This window comes from Littorina saxatilis, linkage group LG17, assembly GCF_037325665.1.
Source record: "Littorina saxatilis isolate snail1 linkage group LG17, US_GU_Lsax_2.0, whole genome shotgun sequence".
NCBI classification, from domain to species: Eukaryota; Metazoa; Mollusca; class Gastropoda; order Littorinimorpha; family Littorinidae; genus Littorina; species Littorina saxatilis.
The window spans coordinates 30,345,710-30,373,181 of NC_090261.1; the positions used below are offsets into that span (position 1 = coordinate 30,345,710).

At 39.2% G+C, this 27,472-nt stretch overlaps 3 protein-coding genes across 3 annotated transcripts in view; 2 read left to right on the plus strand and 1 right to left on the minus strand.

Moving 5' to 3' along the window:
• Window positions 1-27,472, plus strand: part of LOC138952025 (transmembrane protein 179-like) — a 180,955-nt gene that overhangs the window by 134,139 nt on the left and 19,344 nt on the right. The gene's annotated exons all lie outside the window — the stretch shown is intronic.
• Window positions 117-12,538, minus strand: LOC138952019 (scaffold protein salvador-like). The gene is made up of 7 exons (XM_070323594.1): window positions 12,302-12,538; window positions 10,184-10,852; window positions 8,395-8,721; window positions 7,566-7,752; window positions 6,319-6,488; window positions 5,949-6,010; window positions 117-5,657 (listed from the first exon to the last, which is right to left on the minus strand). Exons 1-7 carry the CDS (start codon window positions 12,402-12,404, stop codon window positions 5,067-5,069), a joined length of 2,109 nt encoding a protein of 702 aa, XP_070179695.1. The 5' UTR covers window positions 12,405-12,538; the 3' UTR covers window positions 117-5,066.
• LOC138952020 (radial spoke head protein 6 homolog A-like) overlaps window positions 16,955-27,472 on the plus strand; it is a 13,517-nt gene continuing 2,999 nt past the window's right edge. The window contains exons 1-8 of the mRNA XM_070323595.1: window positions 16,955-17,201; window positions 17,921-18,110; window positions 18,595-18,870; window positions 19,322-19,379; window positions 19,808-19,921; window positions 21,493-21,590; window positions 25,080-25,221; window positions 26,669-26,778. Coding sequence (XP_070179696.1) covers window positions 17,041-17,201; window positions 17,921-18,110; window positions 18,595-18,870; window positions 19,322-19,379; window positions 19,808-19,921; window positions 21,493-21,590; window positions 25,080-25,221; window positions 26,669-26,778 — 1,149 coding nt within the window. The 5' untranslated portion in view covers window positions 16,955-17,040. The remainder of the gene's footprint in view (window positions 17,202-17,920; window positions 18,111-18,594; window positions 18,871-19,321; window positions 19,380-19,807; window positions 19,922-21,492; window positions 21,591-25,079; window positions 25,222-26,668; window positions 26,779-27,472) is intronic.

Genomic DNA, 27,472 nt, shown 5'->3' on the forward strand with positions numbered 1-27,472 from the left:
GAGAGAGAGAGACTGCCACCCCTATGGGTTATGAGTTACTGTGTGAGTGTGTGTAATATTGTACATTGTACATTCAGCTGTCAGCCTCATAATCAGATACCAGCAACTTACCCAAGAAAAGACTCGGAAGAAATTTATTCTGGGCTCAGAATGAAAAAAATCAGCTACCAGCAATTTCCTTTCCTTTTCATTCACATCATCATCAACACTTCAAGCAACTTCGAAATGACTTATGTTTGAGAATCGCATTCCAAAGTAATTCACTATATTTACAAAACTATAAGCAAGAAACAAAAGAAAACAAACAAACAAACAACATAAAACAGACAGACACACACTCAAACAGACACACACAACAAACAAACAAAAAAACGAAGAAAAAAAAATCTTTTAAAGCCAAGAATAATATTAGGAATTGCAGTAGCTCTAAGCTATGAACAGAAGAAACTAAAAAATAAATCAGGCATTAATTAAATCTGACATGGTTACTCTACACACAGACGATATCTACACATGAAGAAGATCTGCATCAAAAAACATTTTGATTTAAGTTCTCTTGTCAATACGTCTGTAAACTATGAAAACAGCGGCTGAACCGAGTAAAAATTGATTCAGACCGCAATCTTTGCACAAAAGGATGGAAAAAGTAAATGTATGAAAAAAAGACCAGACAAAATTAAAGCAAAAGCATACAATAATGTGAAAAATAAGAAGACGTCATAAAATACAAATGTTACACAGTGGAACACCCTTTTAAAGACCTCCACAAATTGAGCAAATCAGGTCAAGGAAGGAATCTGAAAAGGGAGATAACTTTGCAGAGCCTATGAATAAAACAGAAAAAGCAAGGTCTTAAAAGGGGGGAAGCCTTAAATTATGGGAGGGTGGGGGGGGGGGGGGGGGGTGTGTATATCTTTAAAGGGGTGTTCCACTGCAGTCTATCAGGGAAGGAGCAATGACCTAGGTTGCGCACTATTGCAAGCATTGTCATAATTCAAACACTATCAAACTAATGAGACACACAACCAATGCCTTTACTTATACTTGGAATGCAAACGTAACCATAACAGCAAATGTTCATGTGTGGAGCCAGCCACAGTCCATTTTCCCATCAACACACAAGCGAACTTTAGGTGAGGAAGAACAAAAGCTAATATTTTCCTAATGAACTGAACTGGAATTCACTAGAGAAAGAAAAATCTAACATGCAGAAGGAGAACAAAACAAGTCGCGTAAGGCGAAAATACAATATTTAGTCAAGTAGCTGTCGAACTCACAGAATGAAACTGAACGCAACGCAACGCAGCAAGACCGTATACTCGTAGCATCGTCACTCCACCGCCCGTGGCAAAGGCAGTGCCCGTGGAATTGACAAGAAGAGCGGGGTATTCGTTGCGCTAAGAAGGATAGCACGCTTTTCTGTACCTCTCTTCGTTTTAACTTTCTGAGCGTGTTTTTAATCCAAACATATCATATCTATATATTTTTGGAATCAGGAACCGACAAGGAATAAGATGAAAGTGTTTTTGAATTGATTTCGAAAAAAAAATTTTGATAATAATTTTTATATATTTAATTTTCACAGCTTGTTTTTAATCCGAATATAACATATTTATATGTTTTTGGAATCAGCAAATGATGGAGAATAAGATAAACGTAAATTTGGATCGTTTTATAAATTTTTATTTTTTTTTACAATTTTCAGATTTTTAATGACCAAAGTCATTCATTAATTTTTAAGCCACCAAGCTGAAATGCAATACCAAACCCCGGGCTTCGTCGAAGATTACTTGACCAAAATTTCAACCAATTTGGTTGAAAAATGAGGGCGTGACAGTGCCGCCTCAACTTTCACGAAAAGCCGGATATGACGTCATCAAAGACATTTATCAAAAAAATGAAAAAAAACGTTCGGGGATTTCATACCCAGGAACTCTCATGTCAAATTTCATAAAGATCGGTCCAGTAGTTTAGTCTGAATCGCTCTACACACACACACACACACACACACGCACAGACAGACAGACACACATACACCATACCCTCGTTTCGATTCCCCCTCGATGTTAAAATATTTAGTCAAAACTTGACTAAATATAAAAAGGGCGAAAAAGAAAGAAAAGGGCAAATTAAAGATTCAAACGATAAAAAAATTGTATAAAATAAAGTATGTATCACTATTTTCTAAGGAGAACTAAACAAAACCAAAACAAATGATTACAAGGAGAAAAAAAAAAACAAAAAAAAAACAAGAGAAAAAGAAATAATCAAGAAACAAAACAAGAACAGAAGACAATTCATTTGACACATTACCAAACTTGTCTAGTCAACATAAAAAATAATGCTTACACTAAAATCCGAAACAGGTAGACTGCTAACGTTCCATATCAAGTATCAAAAATGTTAAATTATTGGAACGTTTAATTCATGACAAAACAAAGCATTCCCCAAGAACTTTGACTTCTTGGCCTTAAAAGTGAACAACAGACACAACCGACAAAAATCAATGATAACTGATGCTATGACTCATCTTATGAATATGACTGTCATGTATCCAAGATGGTCGAAGCAATGAAGGTCATTGCTAAACATTTCTGAAAAAAAGAAAATTTCTCAAAACATAAAAGTCAATGCTTCGAGTTCGACAATCTTGGACAGTCATATTCTAAGATAAGTCATAGAATCAGTTACCATTGATTTGTCTGTTGTGTCTCATGGTCATACACTTTTAAGGCTGAGAAGTCAAAGTTCTTGTGAATAATTTGTTTCGTCATGAATGAAATGTACCAATAATTTAACCTTTCTTATTTTTTGATTTATGCTTACACTGACACAAACATAAAGGCAATAACCATGAGGCTATAGCAAAATGACATGGCATAGCTGTCACACTTTGAAATGAGACTGACACATTATTGCACTTGTATGAGTTCAGCCACCAGCTAGTTAAAAACTAGGGAATAAAATGGCACATAAGCTGGATACACCTCACAAGCATCCTTATGATTACAAATCGACTGGTTGAGAGAGCCAGAAGTTTTCGTCATTTCCATGCGTTCATACATGTCTTCGTTCACATCGATTCAGCGTCTTCCATTGATTCTATCACTCATGGATTTCATATATATAATTATATATACATGAAATATGTTCTTTTGATTTTTGGCAGCATTTTCATTTAGGGCACTTGCACCAGTTTTAGTACACAATCACCACAAACACTTTTGATTTTTGGCAGCATTTTCATTTAGGGCACTTGCACCAGTTTTAGTACACAATCACCACAAACAATCTGAGTTTGAAATATAAGTTCAAATACGTACTGTTCAGTGACTATTCTTGCTTCAGCCTTTGCTTCTAAACAGACTGCATTAAATTGTATACACCAAAACGAGCTTAAAGGTTCACAGAGAAAGGTCCATTTTTCCACAGAAATATGTTGCTCTTCTTGCCTAAAAGATTTGGCAAGAAGAAAACGACAATCTGAAAGGCTAAATAAACAGCACACACATGGATGGATCAAACACTGAAGAGCTCATCACAACTTCGACCATTGACACACATTTTCTCCACTAGAACCAGTGTTGTTCCCGGCCTCAGACAATACAGTGGAACCCCCCTTTTAAGATCTCCACAAATCTGAGAAAATCAGGTCCTAAAAAGAAGGGAGTCTTAATTAAAACGGGGGTAAATTTACAGAGGCTGTGAACAGAAAGCATGAAAAAACTGGGTCTTAAACGGAGGGAGTCTTAAATTGAGGAATATTAAAAAGGGAGTTCCACTGCAGGTCTGTTGGACCTGGATTCTGGAACGCCGAAGAAGAAGAAAAGAAGGACCTGGATTGAAAATATGTATGGGTCCAAATGTCCTGGCTTTTTCTGTGAAGTAGAAAGACTGAGGGTCAGAAGATTTCGTACATGTCAAAACTGACACATGTTTTGACACACGATCGGCCGGCCAGGTCAGACCAAAACGTCAGATCAAAAATGTATGCGCCAGTGACCAAAGACTGAGGCTTGGGAACAACACTGAAGAACAACACAATCCCTGCTTCAAAACCTCTGATGCAGATGGTTATCAGTAATGAAATGCCATGCAACTTAGCATGCTTTACTGTTCGCAAACATGCCTGTGATGCATGTGTGCATCATGCTCGAAACAAAAGGTTCAGAGAAGCTTTAGCAGGGAATGTGTTGAAACAAAAGGAACCTTTAAGCTCAAATCAAACTGCAGCACTGAATAGCATACATCAAATGACCTTCAACATGGATAGCTCCTTTTAGTTCATATGTAAAAGGCCTAAAACTGTTTGCTAAAACCAATGGTAATGGAGTAAACGAAATAAAAGCAATAAAAACTTGTACTTTTAGTTCATCTTTCTCTACTAAACCAATGGTAACACAATGCCAATGGAGATGGGACATATCTTAAAAAACATGATACTTATGTACGTGGATGTACAGACTAAAAACAAAGCGCTAAACTACTGGAACAACAAAAACACATTTAGACAAATCAGTCGGAGCAAAGGATCCTGTTAATGACCAATGTGATGATGTATGTGCATGGGAGCATAAGAAGGCCTCATACCTCGGAACATGGAACGCTCATGAATCAAGGCTTAGCCCTATACAGTGGAACCCCCTTTTTAAGGCCTACACAAATCTGAGGTCGCAACAAAGAGAGAGTCTTAAAATGGGGGCAAATTTACAAATGAGAATGAACAGAAAGTCTGAGAAAAGAGGGTCTTCAAAGGGAGGGAGTCTTTAATTGGGAGGGGGGGGGGGGGGGGGGTCTTAAAAGGGGGGTTCCACTGTACACATGCCCCCATGTCCATGTATGAAAAGTTTCAATGTGATGATTCAGCACCAGGGGGGTTGTGTGAGCAATCATGCCGATGGAGACTAGAATGAAACACGTATTGAAACACTGATGTGTAATGAAACACTGATGTATTGAAACACTAATGTTCTGAACTTGCTCCTGTTATACCACCGTGTGTAGAAAAGGGAAAGGAAGCTCAATTGACCTTTGCAAGCAAACACAACACAAAGGCCTTCTCTGATTTAAACTTTGGTTTCAATATTTTGTGTCAGCGACCTCTGTTGCTGTTGTTGCAATTGTTGCTGTTGTTGTAACTGCTGCTGTTGCTGCAACTGTTGCTGTTGTAATTGTTGTTGCTGTAACTGTTGTTGTAATGGTTGCAGCTGTTGTTGCTGCTGCTGTAGCTGTGACGGAGGCTGTGGTAACTGTGACTGTTGCTGTAGTTGTTGCTGTAGCTGTTGCTGATGGGGCGACGATGGTGCTGGAAGCTGAAGCGGGGGTGAAAACACGGGTTGAAATTGTTGTTGTTGCTGCTGTTGTAACTCCCTCTGTTGGTGTTGTTGCTGCAACTCTCGCTGTTGTTGCTGCTGCAGTTGTTGCTGCAGCTGCTGGTGCTGTTGTTGAAGCATCTGAAGCGACGGCTGCACTGGAACCAACTGCATCTGCTGAGCTTGCTGCTGCTGCTGGCGTTCTTTCTGCCGGCGCTCCAGCTCACGGTTGAGGGCGTTGCGGTAAACTTCGTAGGACATCACAATCTGCTCCAGGTCTTGCTTGTACAAGCGCCGCAGCAAGGCATCAAAGTACTCCAGCTCGTTCAGCCTGAACAGCTCCCACTGTAACCCATGAGGGAAACACACATGAACAACTAATGTTTGATTGGAGGAAGGCTAGACCGGGCAGTTGAGACCTTGAACTAAATCAGTATTGATAATTTTATCTACTTACAGATGTTACCTCCAGCAGTATAAGTTAAGAACAAATTTCCATAACTTTATGCAGTGAATGCTCTGATTATTTGTCTACAAGTCAACAGGAGCCTGACAAACATCTTACAATTATACATACACTTATTTTATGCATAGCTGCAGCAAAAAGTACTATTCCTGTATGTGCCAAATACTTACCTTCAGCTTATGGTCATGTTCTGCATGTGCCTTGGTGTAAACAACCAGCCACTCTGGGATTTCTGAGGGACAAATCAATCATATTAATTTTTCTTTTTAGCAAAAAAAGAACCCAAAAGATCAATATTCCACCTGGTCATTTTTTGGTTATCATTAACCATTCCGAAAACCCCCATTACATATGGACTATGGACTGACCTGCTTTTTTGTTGTTCCCACACACACACACACACACACACACACACACACACAGACAGACAGACAGACACACAGACAGACACAGACAGACACAGACAGAAACACACACACATACAACAGCATGCATAGACACACACCCACAGAGCACACTTATAATCTTATTGAGTCTCACCTTCATGAAGATACGGATTGGGAGGTACCAACACATTGCTTTGACGTTCCTGACCATATTCTAAAGCTGGAGACATGTCTAATTGTCCTCCCCCGTAAGCCAGGTACCGTTGAGGCCAGACATTCAGGTAGCTACATGGATGGTGCAGTTGGGCTACATGAGTAATATGACTGGAAAAAAATGAACACAAAAAATTAAAATCACCGAACTGATGGCACACACAGTCACATGTCCCAGAGCATTGTATAGAATTTAAACACAACAAGAGGAACAGAGAAGAAGTACAAAGAAGTCACGAACTACTACTGTACAACCAAATCTCTATCTTTTTTTAAATTCTAAATTCTTTTTCATAAACTTTTACTTCTTATGCATAACTGTTGACATCGTTATTGATCAATGATTTAAAAAAAGTAAATATCACATGAAAATAAATGGTCTTCACATGATTACTTATAAGCACACTATCTAATTTTATGAATAATTTTGTACAATAGCACTTTGGGCAAAGGTCTATATGGCTGAAACCTTGTAAGTGCTCACAATTACACAATAGCAATAGACGAATTCCGGAAATATCTCCATCAGATGTCCATGGGCTGTGGAAGAGTTGTTTTCCCATGTTTATCCTTGGTTTTCCATGAAAACCACTGAGGCAAGTTACACCTGACATTATAGGCTTGCCCATAGACCATTTATCCTGGACCGCCAACTAGCTCTCTCTCCGCTCTTTCTCTCTATTACGAGGTAGCGGCCTCTCGCATTTAGGAACCTACGCTTACATGGCCTTTCAGAAATCAGGGGGATGTCATATCCGGTGTCGATTGTAAACATGGACGAAGTTGCCGAGGTAAGTTCTGAAAATGCTAAAATAAACTCAGCTAAAGTGCATATGGAACATGTTTTTCGATGAGTTCTGTTAAGTTTAGTTTGGAGTTTTGGAAAATCCAATTCATTGTCACCTCCCATTGTCACAAATAACTGGAGCGTGCTTTCTTTTCACTGTCTTCGAATCGCTGGCCTTTCAAACCGGACGCTAAGCGCCCCTGAAAGTCGAGCGTCGTAACCTCGAAGGGTCACGTGACGAGTTGGCGGTCCAGGCTATTTTGGTCTATGGCTTGCCTCAGTGTTTCTATGAAAACAAGGGAAAGCAACACTTCCACAATCCCCCCCCCAAAATTGACAGATTCATTTCTGAATATTGGCTATTTAAGCAAAGGTCTTGCAAGCAAAAAACTTGCACATACTTGTAATAATACACGCAGTGGTCTTTTGACTCAATGCGCTCCCAGCCTGATGGCAAGCTCTCCTTTTCCAGTGGATGGCTCCAGTGTGTGGCCTTGGTGTTGTGGTCAATGTAATACTTGCGTCCACCCATTGTCCAGTCTATGGACCAACCAGGTGGTAGAGGGGGCTCTTCTGATGCGTATCCACCTGAAAAAGTGTGCATACAGAAGATCTGTTACAATTGCACAATGCATGTATTTTGGCACTACAGAAGATGTCTGTTGGCCTTTGAAATATAAAATGAAAACTAAGTTAACTTTGGATTGGCACGGTAAAGTATAAAAATTACAAAACCATTTGCCCACCCTCCTATCTAAATTAAGAGTCATTGCAGTTGCTCATAAACTAAATTGTACAGATTGTATTTTGAGCATATGGTCCCAACAGACAAACCTGTAATGCGAGACAAATATAAAGTGTAACCAAACCACAGGCAGCAACCCCAGACAAAAAAATAAAAATAAAGTGATCATTGAGAATATGATAAGAAAAACACATGAAAAAGACAATTGTTGAAACATTAACAGTAATTCGAACCAAAGGAAGTGCATGAATTCTTCCCATGTCACTCTAATGCTGGACAGTGGAATCCCCCTTTGGAGACCTAAAATAATGTGAGAAAATCATGTCTTAAAAAGGAGGGGGCCTTAAAATGGGGGTAAACTTACAGAGGTTCTGAACAGAAAGTCTGATAAAACAAGGTCTTAAAAAGGAGGAAGTCTTAAATAGAGGGTTCTTCAAAAGGGGGTTACACTGTATCACTTTCGAGACGTCCCGCACAGTACTTACTTGAACTAGACACAGTGGTGGCGTTGGTTCCAACAGAGCTGGCGTCACCCTCGCTGCCCAAAGCACCGTAAAGGTTGTGACTTTGAACGAGACTCGTTGTCGCATTGTTCGCCTGCCGAGCGTAATGGTTCCGGATCTCCTGGTGGTACTGTTCGATCTGCAGGCTTTCCTCCAACTGTTGCAGGTTGTGGTACTCGTTATTATTGTTGGCGGTGGAAGTGGGCTGGGGGGTGGCGGTGGTGGCGGCAGGGGAGGAAGGGGTGCTTGGTTTGGAGGGGTACTTGTAGTACTGTAGCTGTTGACTGTTCTCACCTGTGCTGTCCTCCGCTGGAAACAAGCAGCCAAAGAAAGAAAAGAATCGTTTCAATGTTTTTCCACATGGCAGGGATACATATTTCTAGCTTGCGTGTCAGTAATCCTACAGAAGTAGGTTGTGCGCAAGTTATAATCTACCCGAAATCAAATTAAAATTCACTACAAAAACAAACAGTGCCACTTTTCAGCACCCCAAGAGTTCATAAGTTACCAGTATATTATTGAATTAAATTCCAAACCGTGATATTTGGGCAGTATTTGTCTCATTCTCCTAGAAATGTCACAAGTTTTGTAAAGGTAAAATCATCAGACCAAAAACAAACTGCTGCATGCTTTCCACTGGGAGGAAGCAACCTGAATTTCCAAGCAAGAGGATAATAGAGTACAGTGGTACCTCTTGTTGTGAGACCTCCTAAATCTGAGAAATGTTGGTCTTTAAAGAGAGGGAGCCATAAACTGGAGGTAAATGAAGTGAAACTGTGAAGAAAACGTCTGAGAAAATAAAGCCTTAGAAGCAAAGGGAGGCTTGTATATATATATATATAAAAACAAGTCGCGTAAGGCGAAAATACAACATTTAGTCAAGCTGTCGAACTCACAGAATGAAACTGAACGCAATGCAATTTTTCAGCAAGACCGTATACTCGTAGCATCGTCAGTCCACTGCTCGTGGCAAAGGCAGTGAAATTGACAAGAGCGGGGTAGTTGCGCTGAGAAGGATAGCACACTTTTCTGTACCTCTCTTCGTTTTAACTTTCTGAGCGTATTTTTAATCCAAACATATCATATCTATATGTTTTTTTAATCAGGAACCGACAAGGAATAAGATGAAAGTGTTTTTAAATTGATTTCGAAAATTTAATTTTGATCATAATTTTTATATTTTTAATTTTCAGAGCTTGTTTTTAATCCAAATATAACATATTTATATGTTTTTGGAATCAGAAAATGATGAAGAATAAGATGAATGTAAATTTGGATCGTTTTATAAAAAAAATTGTATTTTTTACAATTTTCAGATTTTTAATGACCAAAGTCATTAATTAATTTTTAAGCCACCAAGCTGAAATGCAATACCGAAGTCCGGCCTTTGTCGAAGATTGCTTGGCCAAAATTTTAATCAATTTGATTGAAAAATGAGGGTGTGACAGTGCCGCCTCAACTTTTACAAAAAGCCGGATATGACATCATCAAAGGTATTTATCGAAAAAAAGAAAAAACCGTCCGGGGATATCATTCCCAGGAACTCTCATGTAAAATTTCATAAAGATCGGTCCATTAGTTTGGTCTGAATCGCTCTACACACACACACGCACAGACACACACACACACGACCCTCGTCTCGATTCCCCCTCTATGTTAAAACATTTAGTCAAAACTTGACTAAATGTAAAAACAATTAAAAAAAACAAAAACACCTTTCTACTGTAGTACAAATAAAGAAAAAAATAGGTATAAAAAACCATGATCTCACCATCAGCATTCACCCCAACAGCACCGGAGCGATCCTCCTGCACAGCTAGGGCGTAACTCTGGACTCCTTGCGTGACTGGCTGAGATGTCACAGTGTAACCAGCACCTTGACCAGCCACTGACCTCATCATGCCTGCGGATGCTGCGGCAGCGACAGGCTGAGAGTAAACTATACCATAAGTCTGTGACGGGTGCAGAGCGGAAGTCACATCAGTCCTCGTCACCGGGACCGAAGCCAGTCTCATATTCTGCAAGCCTTGCGTTAAGTGAGCGATAGGCGCTTGATTTTGTTGCACTTGTTGCGTAGTTGGTGGCGACGATTGTTGTTGTTGTGGTTGCTGGTAGTGATACTGCTGTTGCTGTTGATACTGCTGGTAGTGTTGTTGCTGTTGTTGTTGCTGCTGCTGTTGCAGCTGGTACTGCTGTTTCTGCTGTTGCTGAAACTGCAGTTGTTGCTGGTGTTGCTGCAGCTGGTGTTGCTGGGCGTGTCTCTCAGCGGCTGTGGCTGCGCTGATGACAGACCCGCCATACATGCCGGTGGCGTGGGCGAGTCGAGGCGGCCCATGAGTAACAGGAACAACCTGCTGCTGGGGTGCGTAGGAGGCGGGCATTTTGACATTGCGACCCGATCGAGGATATGAAGTTCCTGGTCGCACTGGTGTGTGGTAATCTATAGACAAGTATTTATTAGTTGAAAGCAATGCTGTGCAATTTATATACATCTGACAATATCATTACAACTGCAGTCTTCCTCCACTGCAAGCTGTACGGAGGAAAGGAAGACCTGGAGAAGACGGCATCATTCGTCTCGCTGTCCGGGCTGACAATATAACTAGTGTGATCGACAAGAAGAAGAAGATATACATCTCATTTGTTAAACGGCAGACTCAAACAAAAGAAAAGTCTGAATGCAAAGGTAAAACGCATGGGTTTAACCAACAAAATTGGGTAATTTTGTAAAATCTTAATCATCATCAACATTAGGTGCAAGTGAACCATATTTTCTTCAAATTCTACAAGAACATTTTTGTCATGAGATTTTCGTATCTTCTTTCAAATTTTAACACACACACAATGTTCCTAAACATGAACAGATTATTTAAAGCATTATGACCTAATCGGGAGGTCGTGAGTTCGAATCCCGGTCGCTGCCGCCTGGTGGGTTAAGAGTGGAGACCTGCTAGTGACTTAACCCCCTTCGTGTGTACACGCAAGCGCAGCACAAGACCAAGTGCGCACGGAAAAGATCCTGTAATCCATGTCAGAGTTCGGTGGGTTATAGAAACAAGAAAATACCCAGCATGCCTCCCCCGAAATCGGCGTATGCTGCTTGAATGGCGGGGTAAAAACGGTCATACACGTAAAAATCGACTCGTGCTAAAAACACGAGTGAACGTGGCAGTCTAAGCCCATGAACGAAGAAGAAGAAGAAGAAGAAAGCATTATGAAAAAAACATCTTTCTTTATTTCTTTATTTGGTGTTTAACGTCGTTTTCAACCGTTCAAGGTTATATCGCGACGGGGAAAGGGGGGAGGGATGGGATAGAGCCACTTGTTAATTGTTTCTTGTTCACAAAAGCACTAATAAAAAAATTGCTCCAGGGGCTTGCAACGTAGTACAATATATTACCTTACTGGGAGAATGCAAGTTTCCAGTACAAAGGACTTAACATTTCTTACATACTGCTTGACTAAAATCTTTACAAACATTGACTACATTCTATACAAGAAACACTTAACAAGGGTAAAAGGAGAAACAGAATCCGTTAGTCACCTCTTACGACATGCTGTGGAACATCGGGTAAATTCTTCCCCCTAACCCGCGGGGGGTGAAAAAACATCTAAGTTTCATATAGAAAGCTGAATATGAAGCACAACAGAACTTTTTTAAAGCCAGAAAAATCTCCCTAAATTTGTATGACAACAGATCTCAGGCTGTATTAATTAATTGTAATAATTGTATGATTTTACATCCGGAATGCAAGGAAATCCTCCTCTGAAATCATTATCTTCAAATATTATTTTGAACTTTCAAATCAGGAATTGTTTAGCTTCTTGAGAAAACTTTCAACCATGTTATAAAGATTTTGCAATGCACAGTGTTTTATTTAATACTCACTTCTCAACACTGGTGGTGTTTCTCGCTTGACGTAACGGCCAGCAATTCCCTCATTTCCTAAACCAGTGTCCTTTTTCTTTGACAGTTTACTGCGTTTATCCATGGCGATGTAATTTCTCTGGTTCTGATACACAAGGGATCTCTCTGCAGCTGATATATATATGTGAGAATTTTCTGTAGTGTTAGCTCTTGCCCTTTTTCTTGTTTTCAGCGAAGGGACTCATCCACGCCCACATACAACCCCAGGACCTGCAAAGAAGTAACAAAATGTATTACAATACATGTATGCTTTACGCTGTGAAAATGAAATTTAATAAAATATGTTGGTCATTTCTTTGATAAGTTAACATTCATGAAACATGCTATTTCTCAACGTCATATTTTAATTTACTTCACTGTTTCAAAGATAACATGTTGATAAGATTACAATTAGTTGAAGATCAATCTACCTCTCTTCCTGTGGAACATAAATATATATATATATATATATATATATATATACAGTGTTGTTGCCAGCCTAAGAAGACAATAGGTCATTTAGACCTCCCTAAAAAAACACAATAGGTCCAAATGTCCTGGCTTTAAAAAAACAATAGGTCCAAATTGTACCGCCATACCTTTCATGACCCATATGTGCACGTCCTAGATACTGGGAAATACTATGGGTTGTCAACTTTGAATGACTGTCACAATATCTCTGAGCAATGGATGACAAAGGGGATGCTTTGATGTCAAAGGGGATGGATTTGACTTACTGTAACAACCAAGTTTGGGTTTCCAAACATTGCTGTGGGTTTTAAACGATTTAATTTTTAGCCAAAATGCCCCCAAAACAGCACCTAAAACTGGGACAAAAATACACCAGTCTGTGTTGCAGCTGTACATAATGGAGAATAAAGCTCTGTGAATTTTATTGTGATGTTTATGGGTCAGCTGAAGGATTATTCTCGACATACACACTCAAGAATTACATCTATTTTTCTTCTTCTGGGAGTTTGATCGGCAAAGAAAACACGTAATCGTGGGTTACCGTCGTTTCCGGTTTCAACTTCATCAAAAAATGCGATCTGCTGAACAAAGGAAACCTCAAAGTTATTCAAAGTCATTATTTATTTATTTCAACAACATTTAGGTTTTCAAAACACAGCACTACGGTAGGAAACAAATTTATTTCAGCTTATAATCGCGCTTGAATGTTCCCCACCCTTGTTTCGTTTCCATCTGTAACCCACGAAAGCATGGCCACAGCAGACGACAAATCCCGCATTGCCTATCACACACGCGTTGTGAGATCGCGGGAACACCGTCGAAAGTTCCATTCATGACGTTTGACCCGGTCATGTGAATAGACAATAAGAATTTATCCACCCAATCGTATTCGTTTCCGGTTTTTGAGACGTAACTCACGACAGACCACGCTGTATCTTCACTGTTTGAGACCTGTAAAATCTTTTTTGACAATTGTAGCATATATTCATCGACGAATTTTGCGATATTTTGCTGATTAAAGCTTGATCTGGTGCAAAGTTTGAGCAGCACATGTGTTCTCATGATCGGCGCCATTATGAAATTTTTGATTCTTCTGCAACGCACGATCGACAATCGATTAATTCTCTCATTTAGGATTGTCGCTTATGGAAACTTGAAAATTTCAAACTTTCATGTATGCATAGTTATTTATCTATGTAGTCCACATGCAATAATCAAGTTTTAGTTCTTTTCTTTGGAAATAAAAGACATTACGAACTATGGTTTCCATGAAACTCACGACAGTATTATCTCTATACACATAAACCCAGTGAGCACAGATCGAAAACTTTTTGCTCACTTAAATCTTTCTATCATGTATTAAAACCCAAAAGGGTGCCCAAAACGCTAGTTGCTACATTTGACCTACAAAAAAAACTTTTGCGCCTGGACATTGCGTGGGTTACGGTTTCCACTTTCTACTTCGATCTAGTTAACTTATGGAAACTTGTAATTTCAAACTTTCATGTTTGCATATTTATTTATCAATGTTGTCCACATGCAAATTGCAATAATCAAGTTTTAGTTCTTTTCTTTGGAAATAAAAGACATTACAAACTATGGTTTCCATGTAACTCACGACAGTATTATCTCTATACACATAAACCCAGTGAGCACAGATCGAAAACTTTTTGCTCACTTAAATCTTTCTATCATGTATTAAAACCCAAAAGGGTGCCCAAAAGGCTAGTTGCTACATTTGACCTACAAGAAAAACTTTTGCACCTGGAAATTGCGTGGGTTACGGTTTCCACTTTCTACTTCGATCTAGTTAACTTATGGAAACTTGTAATTTCAAACTTTCATGTTTGCATATTTATTTATCAATGTTGTCCACATGCCACATGCAATAACTGAGCTAAAGTTCTTTCCTGTGGGATATTGAAGCCTAAAGTGGAAACCATGTAACCCACGACATAGAGCGTACTGCATGTGTCTAATTGTCATTTCTAAAGAAACCCCGATATGAAAGGTCCTCTCTTTGACAGAAAAAGATACAGGCATGTCTTTTGCACTTAAAAAAGAGTATTTCACTCAATTCAGTCCTACTTTTTTTCCTGGTGTCCATGTCCCATAGTTGTGACCCAGTATCTAGGATGTGCACATATATATATATATATATATATAGGTAGGTCCAACCCTGTGGAAGGATACATTTATCCCACATAAAAGCCTGGATGGATCAATAGTTATTACAAAATAGAAGGTATTATTATATTCCAATTAATGTTAAGGCTGTGATAAACAAGATGGCCAGGATCAAGTTTACAGAATCACATTGGTGGCCCTACAGAAGACGACGGCATTTGTGTGTGCTATAGGAGTGGATGTCTAGAAGAAGCGAACAAGAAGAAGAAGAACTAAGAAGAAGAAGAAGAACTAAGAAGAAGAAGAACGAAGAAGAAGAAGAAGAAGAAGTGCAAGAAGAAGAAGACATTGTAAATTTATATAAAAACAAAAAACCCGAAAGCTCCGTCTAGCTTCAAAGAAAAGTTACAAGCCATAACGTTGTGCTAGAAAGTAAGCTGGCAGACAATGTCATTCAATGATTCCCCAACAAGTGTAACAAGTCGCGTAAGGCGAAAATACAATATTTAGTCAAGTAGCTGCCCTTTTTCAGCAAGACCGTATACTCGTAGCATCGTCAGTCCACCGCTCATGGCAAAGGCAGTGAAATTGACAAGAAGAGCGGGGTAGTAGTTGCGCTAAGAAGGATAGCACGCTTTTCTGTATCTCTCTTTGTTTTAACTTTCTGAGCGTGTTTTTAATCCAAACATATCATATCTATATGTTTTTGGAATCAGGAACCGACAAGGAATAAGATGAAAGTGTTTTTAAATTGATTTCGAAAAAAAAATGTTGATAATAATTTTTATATATTTAATTTTCAGAGCTTGTTTTTAATCCGAATATAACATATTGATATGTTTTTGGAATCAGCAAATGATGGAGAATAAGATAAACGTAAATTTGGATCGTTTTATAAATTTTTATTTTTTTTTACAATTTTCCGATTTTTAATGACCAAAGTCATAAATTAATTTTTAAGCCACCAAGCTGAAATGCAATACCGAACCCCGGGCTTCGTCGAAGATTACTTGACCAAAATTTCAACCAATTTGGTTGAAAAATGAGGGCGTGACAGTGCCGCCTCAACTTTCACGAAAAGCCGGATATGACGTCATCAAAGACATTTATCAAAAAAATGAAAAAAACGTTCGGGGATTTCATACCCAGGAACTCTCATGTCAAATTTCATAAAGATCGGTCCAGTAGTTTAGTCTGAATCGCTCTACACACACACACAGACACACACACAGACACACACACAGACACACGCACATACACCATACCCTCGTTTCGATTCCCCCTCGATGTTAAAATATTTAGTCAAAACTTGACTAAATATAAAAACCTACACTGTGCAACACATCCAGCAAGAGCGCAGCAAAAAGTGAAACAAGGGAAAGCTGGCATTCACACAGCAGTCACAATAATAGATAGGTAGGGTTCATTCCATGGAGGAGGTCAGAGAGTGCTGAGAGGGTAAGAAATTCCTCAGACACTACCACACCTGCAGGGCCGCACAGACACCGGGGAGCATGTCAATGTTTATGTTACACAGATACCTATACCTGGCCTCAAGGAGTGACTCATAAAAGACGTTCACGCTAGAGTCAACAACCTCGCCCTTTCATCATAAAACCGCGTCCTAATTTCACAAGCTGAACGATCACGGCAATGCGAGGTGCCAGGTGAAAGGCTCTGGGAGGGAACACAATTCGAATTCCTGGGAAAATTGTCAAGATGACACAGTGTGTACTTGAAGATGCACCGACCGTCAGAATCGCGGAGTTGCACTGCGTTGGATTTCACGGAAGCGATGCAGGCGTCACAAATAATCTACCAAACAAAGAAGCTCTTGACTCGTACATACTTAAAAAGAAGCTTGAATCGGCGAACGATCACATTTTGATCACTATTGCTCTGATGCGGGGAACAAACAGAAAGAATGTCAACAACACAAAAAAGTTGAAAAGGCTCTCAGAGCAGACTTCGCCGAATGTGAACTACGTCACCAGAATAGCAAGACACAAAACGGAAGTGACGAAAAGCTCTTGACCTGCGCTGTTTACCGTAGCAACTACACGACCTAGGAAACGGTGCAGGCAAGGTTTTTTTTGGGCGAGGAAGTGTTCTGAATCGCCAAAATGTCTGATCAGAACATAGCAAGCGATGGCTCCAAGGCAGCGACGCCGGTGGCTTCAACAACTTCCATCGGAGACCCCCAAGACATGACACCAAAAGAGCAAGACTTCTTGAAAGCCAAATCTTACCTCCTGACTGCCAGCACAAACACAGGACTCAACTTGTGAGTATCCTAGGGTACTCATTATTCGTTCGTATTTTGACTATTTGATTCACGTTGAAATGACACTGAAGATGAGCAATTCATGAACAGAATTTTTTTCTTCTTTTAAGCAAGTAAAACAAACACGTACGGTGCCTGCAGTAATTAACGCGTCTATCTCCACTTACAGTTTTACACATGTATTAAAGTAGAATGTAACCATGTTATACAAAAGAGAATATGTGATTCCAGTATGGAATGTGTTTCTGTTTTTTCTTATTTTAATTGTGTGCCTGGAATCAAAGTCAGATAAAGTATCCCTTAGCATATCATCTGTTTGGCCACTACTGTACATATTAATGTGTATGTGTAGAAGTACTGTATGTGTTAATATACTGTATACTAGATGTATCTTTTATTAAGGTAGAGACACAGTTTAATAACACAAGTTTCAGTAGAAGAAAAGGTAGCAAACTCACATAAGGTTCAGATATAAAAGCAATTTAATTATAGAAAAGATTAAACAGAGCTTAATTGTGTTCTACGAATAAATATCACGAGTATAAAGTCATAGCCAAAGACAAAAACATAATTAGAGAATGGTATGTCTTTCTTATATCACAGCTCTTCATAAAAAAACTTTATAGTTTTCTTCTGGAGTTCTACACCATTAAATTATGACATGCACAGAACGCACATAATACAATGAAAAATGTACCATCATGCCTTTGCTTTTACAGGTACGACCACTTGTCTATGGTTTTGACCCGTGTGCTTGATGAGCGGCCAGACAATGTTGTCGACGTCTTTGAAGATGTCAGCAAAGACGCCAAGAGGTCTAAGTTCACATCAGATGTCGACACAGTCCAAGAGAAAATCGACAGATCTACAGAGGTTGCCCTCGCACAGATTCAGAAGAAGCTTTTTTCTGTAAGTTAGCATTCTTTTACTTAGCAACTGTAGAGCTTGATTGGTGACGCATATTTCTGTGTTGATGATAAGGGAAACACCTCGTTTACAAACTTGTACAAGCTCTAACCATAAAGATGTTGTTTATTGAGAGACAAGGTGGAGATTAAGTACACCAGAAAGCTGGGTTAACACACCATACAAATGGAAGAAAAACAAATATTTGATTTGATTGTTTAACTTGATAAAAATTGCACCCTTTTCAACTTTTGCATGTAATATAGATTAGTGAAAGACATTAAAAAAGAAAGAGAGAGAGAGAGAGAGAGAGAGAGAGAGAGAGAGAGAGAGAGAGAGAGAGAGAGAGAGAGAGAGAGAGAGAGAGAGAGAGAGATTATTGACACCAAAGAAAATCAACTCAGACTCTTTATGACCACGCCACACAGGCATATCCTCTCCCCTGATTTTAAATCCCTCTGACCATTCATGTCTTTACTGTTTACAGAAAGGTGAAGGTGAGGAGGAGGAGGCTGCCCAGGATGAGGAAGTGGAAACCCCCCTCCCCAACCTCATGGAGCTGTGCTTTTACTTTGAGCAAGCTGGGATCGGTTTGAACCGCGAGGAGATGATCCGTGTGTGGCTGGCGCTGAAAAACTTAGTGGATAACCACCCCTTGCAGCACTTGAGATTCTGGGGCAAGATGCTCGGCACAGAACAAAACTATTACGTCGCTGAAGTCGAGTACAGGGAGGGTGACGAAGAGGAGGAGGAAGAAGAGGAGGTGAGAGACTGTTAGTGTTTTAGTGGGAAAAGTTAGAGTCCCTAAAACACTGATTTGTATGTGGTTGTATGTCTTGAAATGCTATCACTTAATCAAAAAGCTGCTTCTGCAGCACTGTCTTCATCAATTAAATCTCCAACCCATCCGAAGAAATCATGTAGATGAGCAAAGTATGACAAGAAAATTTAGTGACAAAAACAAAGGAATTTACTACCAAATTTTAGTGTTGTTTATTTTTAGTACAGTTTTCTCAAGCCAAAAAGAGATCCTGAAGATCATCTACATCATATTTGCATAATGTACATACCTGTAAATGCAAGAAGCATATAGCTTCCTTAATTTTGCCACATATTTGCAGCTACAGAATTCAAGATCATGAGCATGGCAGTTGACAAAATACCAATCCTCTTATTGACTTCATTCCTAAACACTGTGTTTGTTGCTTTTGCAGGTTGAGGAGGCCCAAGAAGATGAACCTCCGGAGGAGAAAGAAGATGACGAAGAAGGAGGTGTGTGAAATAAACGCCTATTAGAGAATTTATGAAAATAAAATAATAATAGATGATCCTGGAGCAAAACAAATCTCTAAAATGCCCTTTGAGTCCGTTTAATTTCAGTGTTTAGTTGTTGATCGTTAAAGGTAAATTACAGAATTTATGAATGATTGAATGTTTTTCATGCTTATGAAAGCTTGAAGTGTAAATAGCGGTCAGGAAAAGGAGCAGAAACAAACTGAAACATGAAAGATCAACTGTAAAGAAGGGGACATATTTTTTAAAAAGGATGTCTTAATAAAGAAGAAAATAAAAGGAAGGAAAAATAACTATTAGAGAGGAATAATGAGGAAGTCCAAATAGTGAGAAATCATGCAATGCAACTCTTACACATATATAGAACGGAAAACCTGTAATGTCTTTGTGTGCTGTGTGTTTTACAGAGGAACAGGAGGAGGATGACACACCAAAGCCAGAATTCAAACCACCACCCGTAACGCCAAAGGAAGACAACAAAACAGGTGTCAACAAGAAGTTCTACTTTGTCTGCAATGACCGTAAGTATTTTGACAATGCCATGTAATGGGGGGTATTTTTGACTCACATGCGAAGCAAAAGTGAGTCTATGTACTCACCCGAGTCGTCCGTCCGTCCGGCCGGCCGGCCGTCCGGAAAACTTTAACGTTGGATATTTCTTGGACACTATTCAGTCTATCAGTACCAAATTTGGCAAGATGGTGTATGATGACAAGGCCCCCCAAAAAATACATAGCATCTTGACCTTGCTTCAAGGTCAAGGTCGCAGGGGCCATAAATGTTGTCTAAAAAACAGCTATTTTTCAAATTTTTCACATTTTCTCTGAAGTTTTTGAGATTTAATACCTCACCTATATATGATATATAGGGCAAAGTAAGCCCCATCTTTTGATACCAGTTTGGTTTACCTTGCTTCAAGGTCAAGGTCACAGGAGCTCTTCAAAGTTGGATTGTATACATATTTTGAAGTGACCTTGACCCTGAACTATGGAAGATAACTGTTTCAAACTTAAAAATTATGTGGGGCACATGTTATGCTTTCATCATGAGACACATTTGGTCACATATGATCAAGGTCAAGGTCACTTTGACCCTTATGAAATGTGACCAAAATAAGGTAGTGAACCACTAAAAGTGACCATATCTCATGGTAGAAAGAGCCAATAAGCACCATTGTACTTCCTATGTCTTGAATTAACAGCTTTGTTTTGCATGACCTTGGATGACCTTGACCTTGGGTCAAGGTCACTTGACCTTGGGTCAAGGTCACATGTATTTTGGTAGGAAAAATGTGTAAAGCAGTTCTTAGTGTATGATGTCATTGCTAGGTTTAGCTGAAGGTCAAGGTCATGTAAAGGTCAAGGTCAAGCATGTGAGTCGTATGGGCTTTGCCCTTCTTGTTGCTGTTTGTTTACGCAAGGTTTAAAAAAGGGAGGAAAAGAGCATATATTTTAAACATTTGGCTTGGCAGCTTTTGAAGACAAAAAAGTAAACATTGAAATAGAATAATAAAAATTTAAAGAGAGGCACAAAAGGAATTTTGATCTCTCACATTTGAGCAGACAAGAAGAAACCCATTACACACGCTCTGAGGTAGATCATAGAAAGAGGCACGCCATAATGTCATTGTATGCTACAAACTGAGATTAATGGGAGGTAACTGCACACAACAGATACATGTAATAACAGCCCCTTCTTATGTTCCTTTGAAATATCTAGCACTTGATGTCCTTATTTGTAATTATAATTAATAGTCAATGTAGATGCATTTGAAACTACATCATGCATAGAATTGTTTATTTGTTTACATATTTTCTATTTAATAGTCTTTGCCAGGCGCTTACAACTATTGCAGGATTTGATCCATAATCTCCTGAAAGCGGCGTATGGCTGCCTGAATGGCAGGGTAAAAACTGTCATACACGTAATATCCCACTCGTGCAAAAACATATGAGTGAACGTGGGAGTTTCAGCACATTAATGAAGAAGAAGAAGAAGAAGAAGAAGAAGAAGAAGAAGAAGAAGAAGAAGAAGAAGATCCATAGAATATACTTATTAGTTATTATTATGACAATAATTTGCTGTGTTTCAGCTGGCAAAGTGTGGGTGAAACTTCCCCCAGTCACACCAGCACAGATCACTGGCGCCAGACAAGTCAAGAAGTTCTTCACTGGCCGTCTTGATGCTCCAGTAAGTGCATCTAAATGTGCAGTTGTGCAGTTTTGTAAACATATTTTACCTCAGTTGCATGCAGGTTGCTACAACAGTTATTTTTTGCCTTCTCTCTCTTTTTTAATTTTTTTTTTACAGGCATCCTTCTTCATAGGTCTTTTTCTTTTCTCTGCAGTTGTGCAGTTAATTTGTTATGACAAATGCATAGAAGGACAGGATGAAAAATGAGGAAGGAAGCAAATGAAGAAAGAAACAAGTCGCGTAAGGCGAAAATACAATATTTAGTCAAGTAGCTGTCGAACTCACAGAATGAAACTGAACGCAATGCAACGCAGCAAGACCGTAGCATCGTCAGTCCACCGCGCACGGCAAAGGCAGTGAAATTGACAAGAAGAGCGGGGTAGTACTTGCGCTGAGAAGGATAGCACGCTTTTCTGTACCTCTCTTCGTTTTAACTTTCTGAGCGTGTTTTTAATCCAAACATATCATATCTATATGTTTTTGGAATCAGGAACCGACAAGGAATAAGATGAAAGTGTTTTTAAATTGATTTCGAAAAAAAAAATTTGATAATAATTTTTATATATTTAATTTTCAGAGCTTGTTTTTAATCCGAATATAACATATTTATATGTTTTTGGAATCAGCAAATGATGGAGAATAAGATAAACGTAAATTTGGATCGTTTTATAAATTTTTATTTTTTTTTACAATTTTCAGATTTTTAATGACCAAAGTCATTAATTAATTTTTAAGCCACCAAGCTGAAATGCAATACCGAAGTCCGGGCTTTGTCGAAGATTACTTGACCAAAATTTCAACCAATTTGGTTGAAAAATGAGGGCGTGACAGTGCCGCCTCAACTTTCACGAAAAGCCGGATATGACGTCATCAAAGACATTAATTTTATCAAAAAAATGAAAAAAACGTTCGGGGATTTCATACCCAGGAACTCTCATGTCAAATTTCATAAAGATCGGTCCAGTAGTTTAGTCTGAATCGCTCTACACACACACACACACACACACAGACACACACACACACGCACATACACCACGACCCTGTTTCGATTCCCCCTCGATGTTAAAATATTCAGTCAAAACTTGACTAAATATAAAAAGGAAGAAAATAAACGATCTAAGGATTGAAAGAGGGAGAATAAAAAAGGAAATTTAAAGAAAAAAGAAAATAAAAACAAGTCGCGTAAGGCGAAATTACTACATTTAGTCAAGCTGTGGAACTCACAGAATGAAACTGAACGTAGTCCGCCGCTAGTGCAAAAGGCTGCGAAAGTGACGAGCCTGTTTGGCGCGGTAGCGATTGCGCTGTGCTTTACTGTACCTCTCTTCGTTTTAACTTTCTGAGCGTGTTTTTAATCCAAACATATCGTTTTTGGAATCAGGAACCGACAAGGAATAAGATGAAATAGATTTTAAAACGATTTCGAAAATTTAATTTTGATCATAATTTTTATATTTTTAATTTTCAGAGCTTGTTTTTAATCCAAATATAACATATGTATATGTTTTTGGAATCAGAAAATGACGAAGAATAAGATGAAATTGTTTTTGGATCGTTTAATAAAAATATTATTTTAATTACAAGTTTCCGATTTTTAATGACCAAACTCACTCATTAGTTTTTAAGCCACCAAGCTGAAATGCAATACCATACCTCGACCTTCGTCGAAGATTGATTTGCCAAAATTTCAATCAATTTGATTGAAAAATGAGGGTGTGACAGTGCCGCCTCAACTTTTACAAAAAGCCGGATATTTATCGAAAAAATGAAAAAAAAGTCCGGGGATATCATACCCAGGAACTCTCATGTCAAATTTCATAAAGATCGGCCCAGTAGTTTAGTCTGAATCGCTCTACACACACACACAGACAGACACACACACACACACACACACACACATACACCACGACCCTCGTCTCGATTCCCCCCTCTATGTTAAAACATTTAGTCAAAACTTGACTAAATGTAAACTAAAAGAAAGAAAACAATCATTCCACACATTGCACTAAACATTCTGTTCATTTATTCACCATCTGTATAGGTGTAGCATGAATACATGTACAAACATCATTTCACTGTTCTTGCCAACAAGCCAAACTACTGTGATATGAATAAAAAAACAAGAGGCGAAGCCTTCAAGGCTCACGTAAGAAATCGACAAACAGTAACACAAACTCAATCACTCCGTCACACATACACACACACACACAGTAAGCATTGGTGACATTGTGCAAGAAAGAGAGACACTAGATCTAGATCTGTCTGTCTGCATGTAGCCTACTTACAGACACGACTGCCAAATAGTCTCGGCCCGCTCAAAATAACAATGACCGAGACATTCCTTCGCGTGACGTCTAACCCTCTTACGCCATAATGTGACGTCTTCAAATGACGAAATGTTAAAGTTTCTACCACAGACATACACACGCACGCACGCACATACGCACATACGCACATACGCACGCACGCACAGACAGACAAAGTTACGATCGCATAGGCTACACTTCGTGAGCCAACAAGAAAGGTAGGTTGTTTTAACGTTTGTTATTGACAGAGCAATACATTCACAAATATACATGTGAATGTATTGTTTTGTCAATAACAAACGTTCCAACAACCTACCTTTCTTGTTTTTGAGTCACTTGAGAAAAAGTGACTCTATGTAATCGGTCAGTGTTAGTCTGTCCGGCCGGCCGGCCGGCCGGCCGGCCGGCCGTCCGTAGACACCACCTTAACGTTGGACTTTTCTCGGAAACTATCAAAGCGATCGGGCTCATATTTTGTTTAGTCGTGACCTCCAATGACCTCTACACTTTAACGATGGTTTCGTTGACCTTTGACCTTTTTCAAGGTCACAGGTCAGCGTCAAAGGAAAAATTAGACATTTTATATCTTTGACAAAGTATCTCGGAAACTATAAAAACGATCGGGCTCATATTTTGTTTAGTCGTGACCTCCAATGACCTCTACACTTTAACGATGGTTTCGTTGACCTTTGACCTTTTTCAAGGTCACAGGTCAGCGTCAAAGGAAAAATTAGACATTTTATATCTTTGACAAAGTTCATCGGATGTGATTGAAACTTTGTAGGATTATTCTTTACATCAAAGTATTTACATCTGTAGCCTTTTACGAACGTTATCAGAAAAACAAGGGAGATAACTAGCCTTTTCTGTTCGGCAACACACAACTTAACGTTGGGCTTTTCTCGGAAACTATAAAAGTGACCGGGCTCAAATTTTATGTGAACGTGACTCATTGTGTTGTGAATAGCAATTTCTTCCTGTCCATCTGATGCCTCATATAATATTCAGAACTGCGAAAGTGACTCGATCGAGCGTTTGCTCTTCTTGTTTGATTCTGAATTTTGGAACGTTGGCAGTTATTGTATTGTATTGTATGTATTGTCTCTTTGTTTTGGGATTTACTGTGATAGGATTCCACTTTCTCAGTCAACCGTTGCCTTATGATTCCTGTCTCTTTCAGATGGTCACATACCCTCCCTTCCCCGGCAATGAGTCCAACTACCTGCGTGCTCAGATTGCTCGCATCAGTGCCGGAACTCACATCTCTCCTCTGGGCTTTTACCAGTTTGATGAGGAGGAGGAAGAAGAGGAAGAAGGAGAGGGTAAGAATTGTTAAAACTTTGTCCTCGTTTACGATTCATCTCATAATTTCTTCACTGGTAGAACTGTCATCTACATGGTTGCCCACACTAGAAAAATATACAGTGATACCTGTGATGTGTGGCCCCTTTGCTAAGAGGACACCTCCCTTAAAAGGACACCTTCTGTTGTCCCTTCTTCTATTATCTCTACCAAAATCTACCTGTCTTGACAGGCCACCTGCAATGTAGGGACATTTTTGGATGGTCTAAAGGGTGTCCTTTCATCGCAGGCACCACTGTATATCAGAATATTTCCAGCATGAAAATTAACAAGAGCAAGAAATCAGATTGTCTTCGAAAGATATCAGTGGTAATGAGTGGTAGGTTGATTCCTTCATTAGTGTTAGTAGTTAGCTATATTCAGAAGAATATCAGAGACACGCATTTATGTAAGTTTTTATATTTAGTCAAGTTTTGACTAAATATTTTAACATCGAGGGGGAATCGAAACGAGGGTTGTGGTGTATGTGCGTGCGTGTGTGTGTGCGTGTGTGTGTCTGTGTGTGTGTGTAGAGCGATTCAGACTAAACTACTGGACCGATCTTTATGAAATTTGACATGAGAGTTCCTGGGTATGAAATCCCCGAACGTTCTTTTCATTTTTTTGATAAATGTCTTTGATGACGTCATATCCGGCTTTTCGTGAAAGTTGAGGCGGCACTGTCACGCCCTCATTTTTCAACCAAATTGGTTGAAATTTTGGTCAAGTAATCTTCGACGAAGCCCGGACTTCGGTATTGCATTTCAGCTTGGTGGCTTAAAAATTAATTAATGACTTTGGTCATTAAAAATCTGAAAATTGTAAAAAAAATAAAAATTTATAAAACGATCCAAATTTACGTTTATCTTATTCTCCATCATTTGCTGATTCCAAAAACATATAAATATGTTATATTCGGATTAAAAACAAGCTCTGAAAATTAAATATATAAAAATTATTATCAAAATTAAATTGTCCAAATCAATTTAAAAACACTTTCATCTTATTCCTTGTCGGTTCCTGATTCCAAAAACATATAGATATGATATGTTTGGATTAAAAACACGCTCAGAAAGTTAAAACAAAGAGAGGTACAGAAAAGCGTGCTATCCTTCTTAGCGCAACTACTACCCCGCTCTTCTTGTCAATTTCACTGCCTTTGCCATGAGCGGTGGACTGACGATGCTACGAGTATACGGTCTTGCTGAAAAATGGCATTGCGTTCAGTTTCATTCTGTGAGTTCGACAGCTACTTGACTAAATATTGTATTTTCGCCTTACGCGACTTGTTCTTTTCTATCATCAAAACTCCTTTTGTTTGGAAAAAACTTTTTCTTTGGTTTCTTCTGAGTCATTGAACTTTCTCTTTGTTTAGAGACATGTTTGTGCACCTGTTTGTAAAATAAGTTTTTTTTAAATCTGTTTCAGCCCGCGACCACTTTGTGAGCAACCTGGACTTCGAGGGTATCCCTGTCCGCGAATTGATTGATCCCTCACTGTCCAACTGGGTTCATCATGTGCAGCATATTCTGCCGCAGGTATGTTGACCAACATAGTGTGAAACGTGGACAACTAATGTCAGACTGGATTTTAATCCATTCCTCCCACACAGAATCTAATAGTAAATGTGCATTTAATTAAGTTCTCACCAAAGTGGAACACTGAAAGCAAGAGGGAAAGTCCTGTACAGTAAAACTCCCCTGTGTTTACAGACATTTTTGTAATTAATAACCTTTGTAAATGTACCCGACGGGCGCAGTGGCGTGGTGGTAAGACGTCGGCCTCCTAATCGGGAGGTCGTGAGTTCGAATCCCGGTCGCTGCCACTTGGTGTGTTAAGAGTGGAGATTTTTCCGATCTCCCAGGTCAACTTATGTGCAGACCTGCTGGTGACTTAACCCCCTTCGTGTGTACACGCAAGCACAAGACCAAGTGCGCACGGAAAAGATCCTGTAATCCATGTCGGAGTTCGGTGGATTATGGAAACACGAAAATACCCAGCATACCTACTCAACGAAAGCGGAGTGAGCTGACTATGCTCTCAGAGTATAGTGTGGGGAACCCAAATGGGCAAACGAGCTCACACGTAACCAGAAAATTCTGGAACGCTGAAGAAGAAGAAGTAAATGTACCCCCATTTCTTCTTCTTCTTGTCGTTCGCTGTTAGATCATCAGTCCGGACTGCAGGGCGAAACGTGCTGTCCTCTCCAAGTCCTCTCTGGGGCCGTATAGC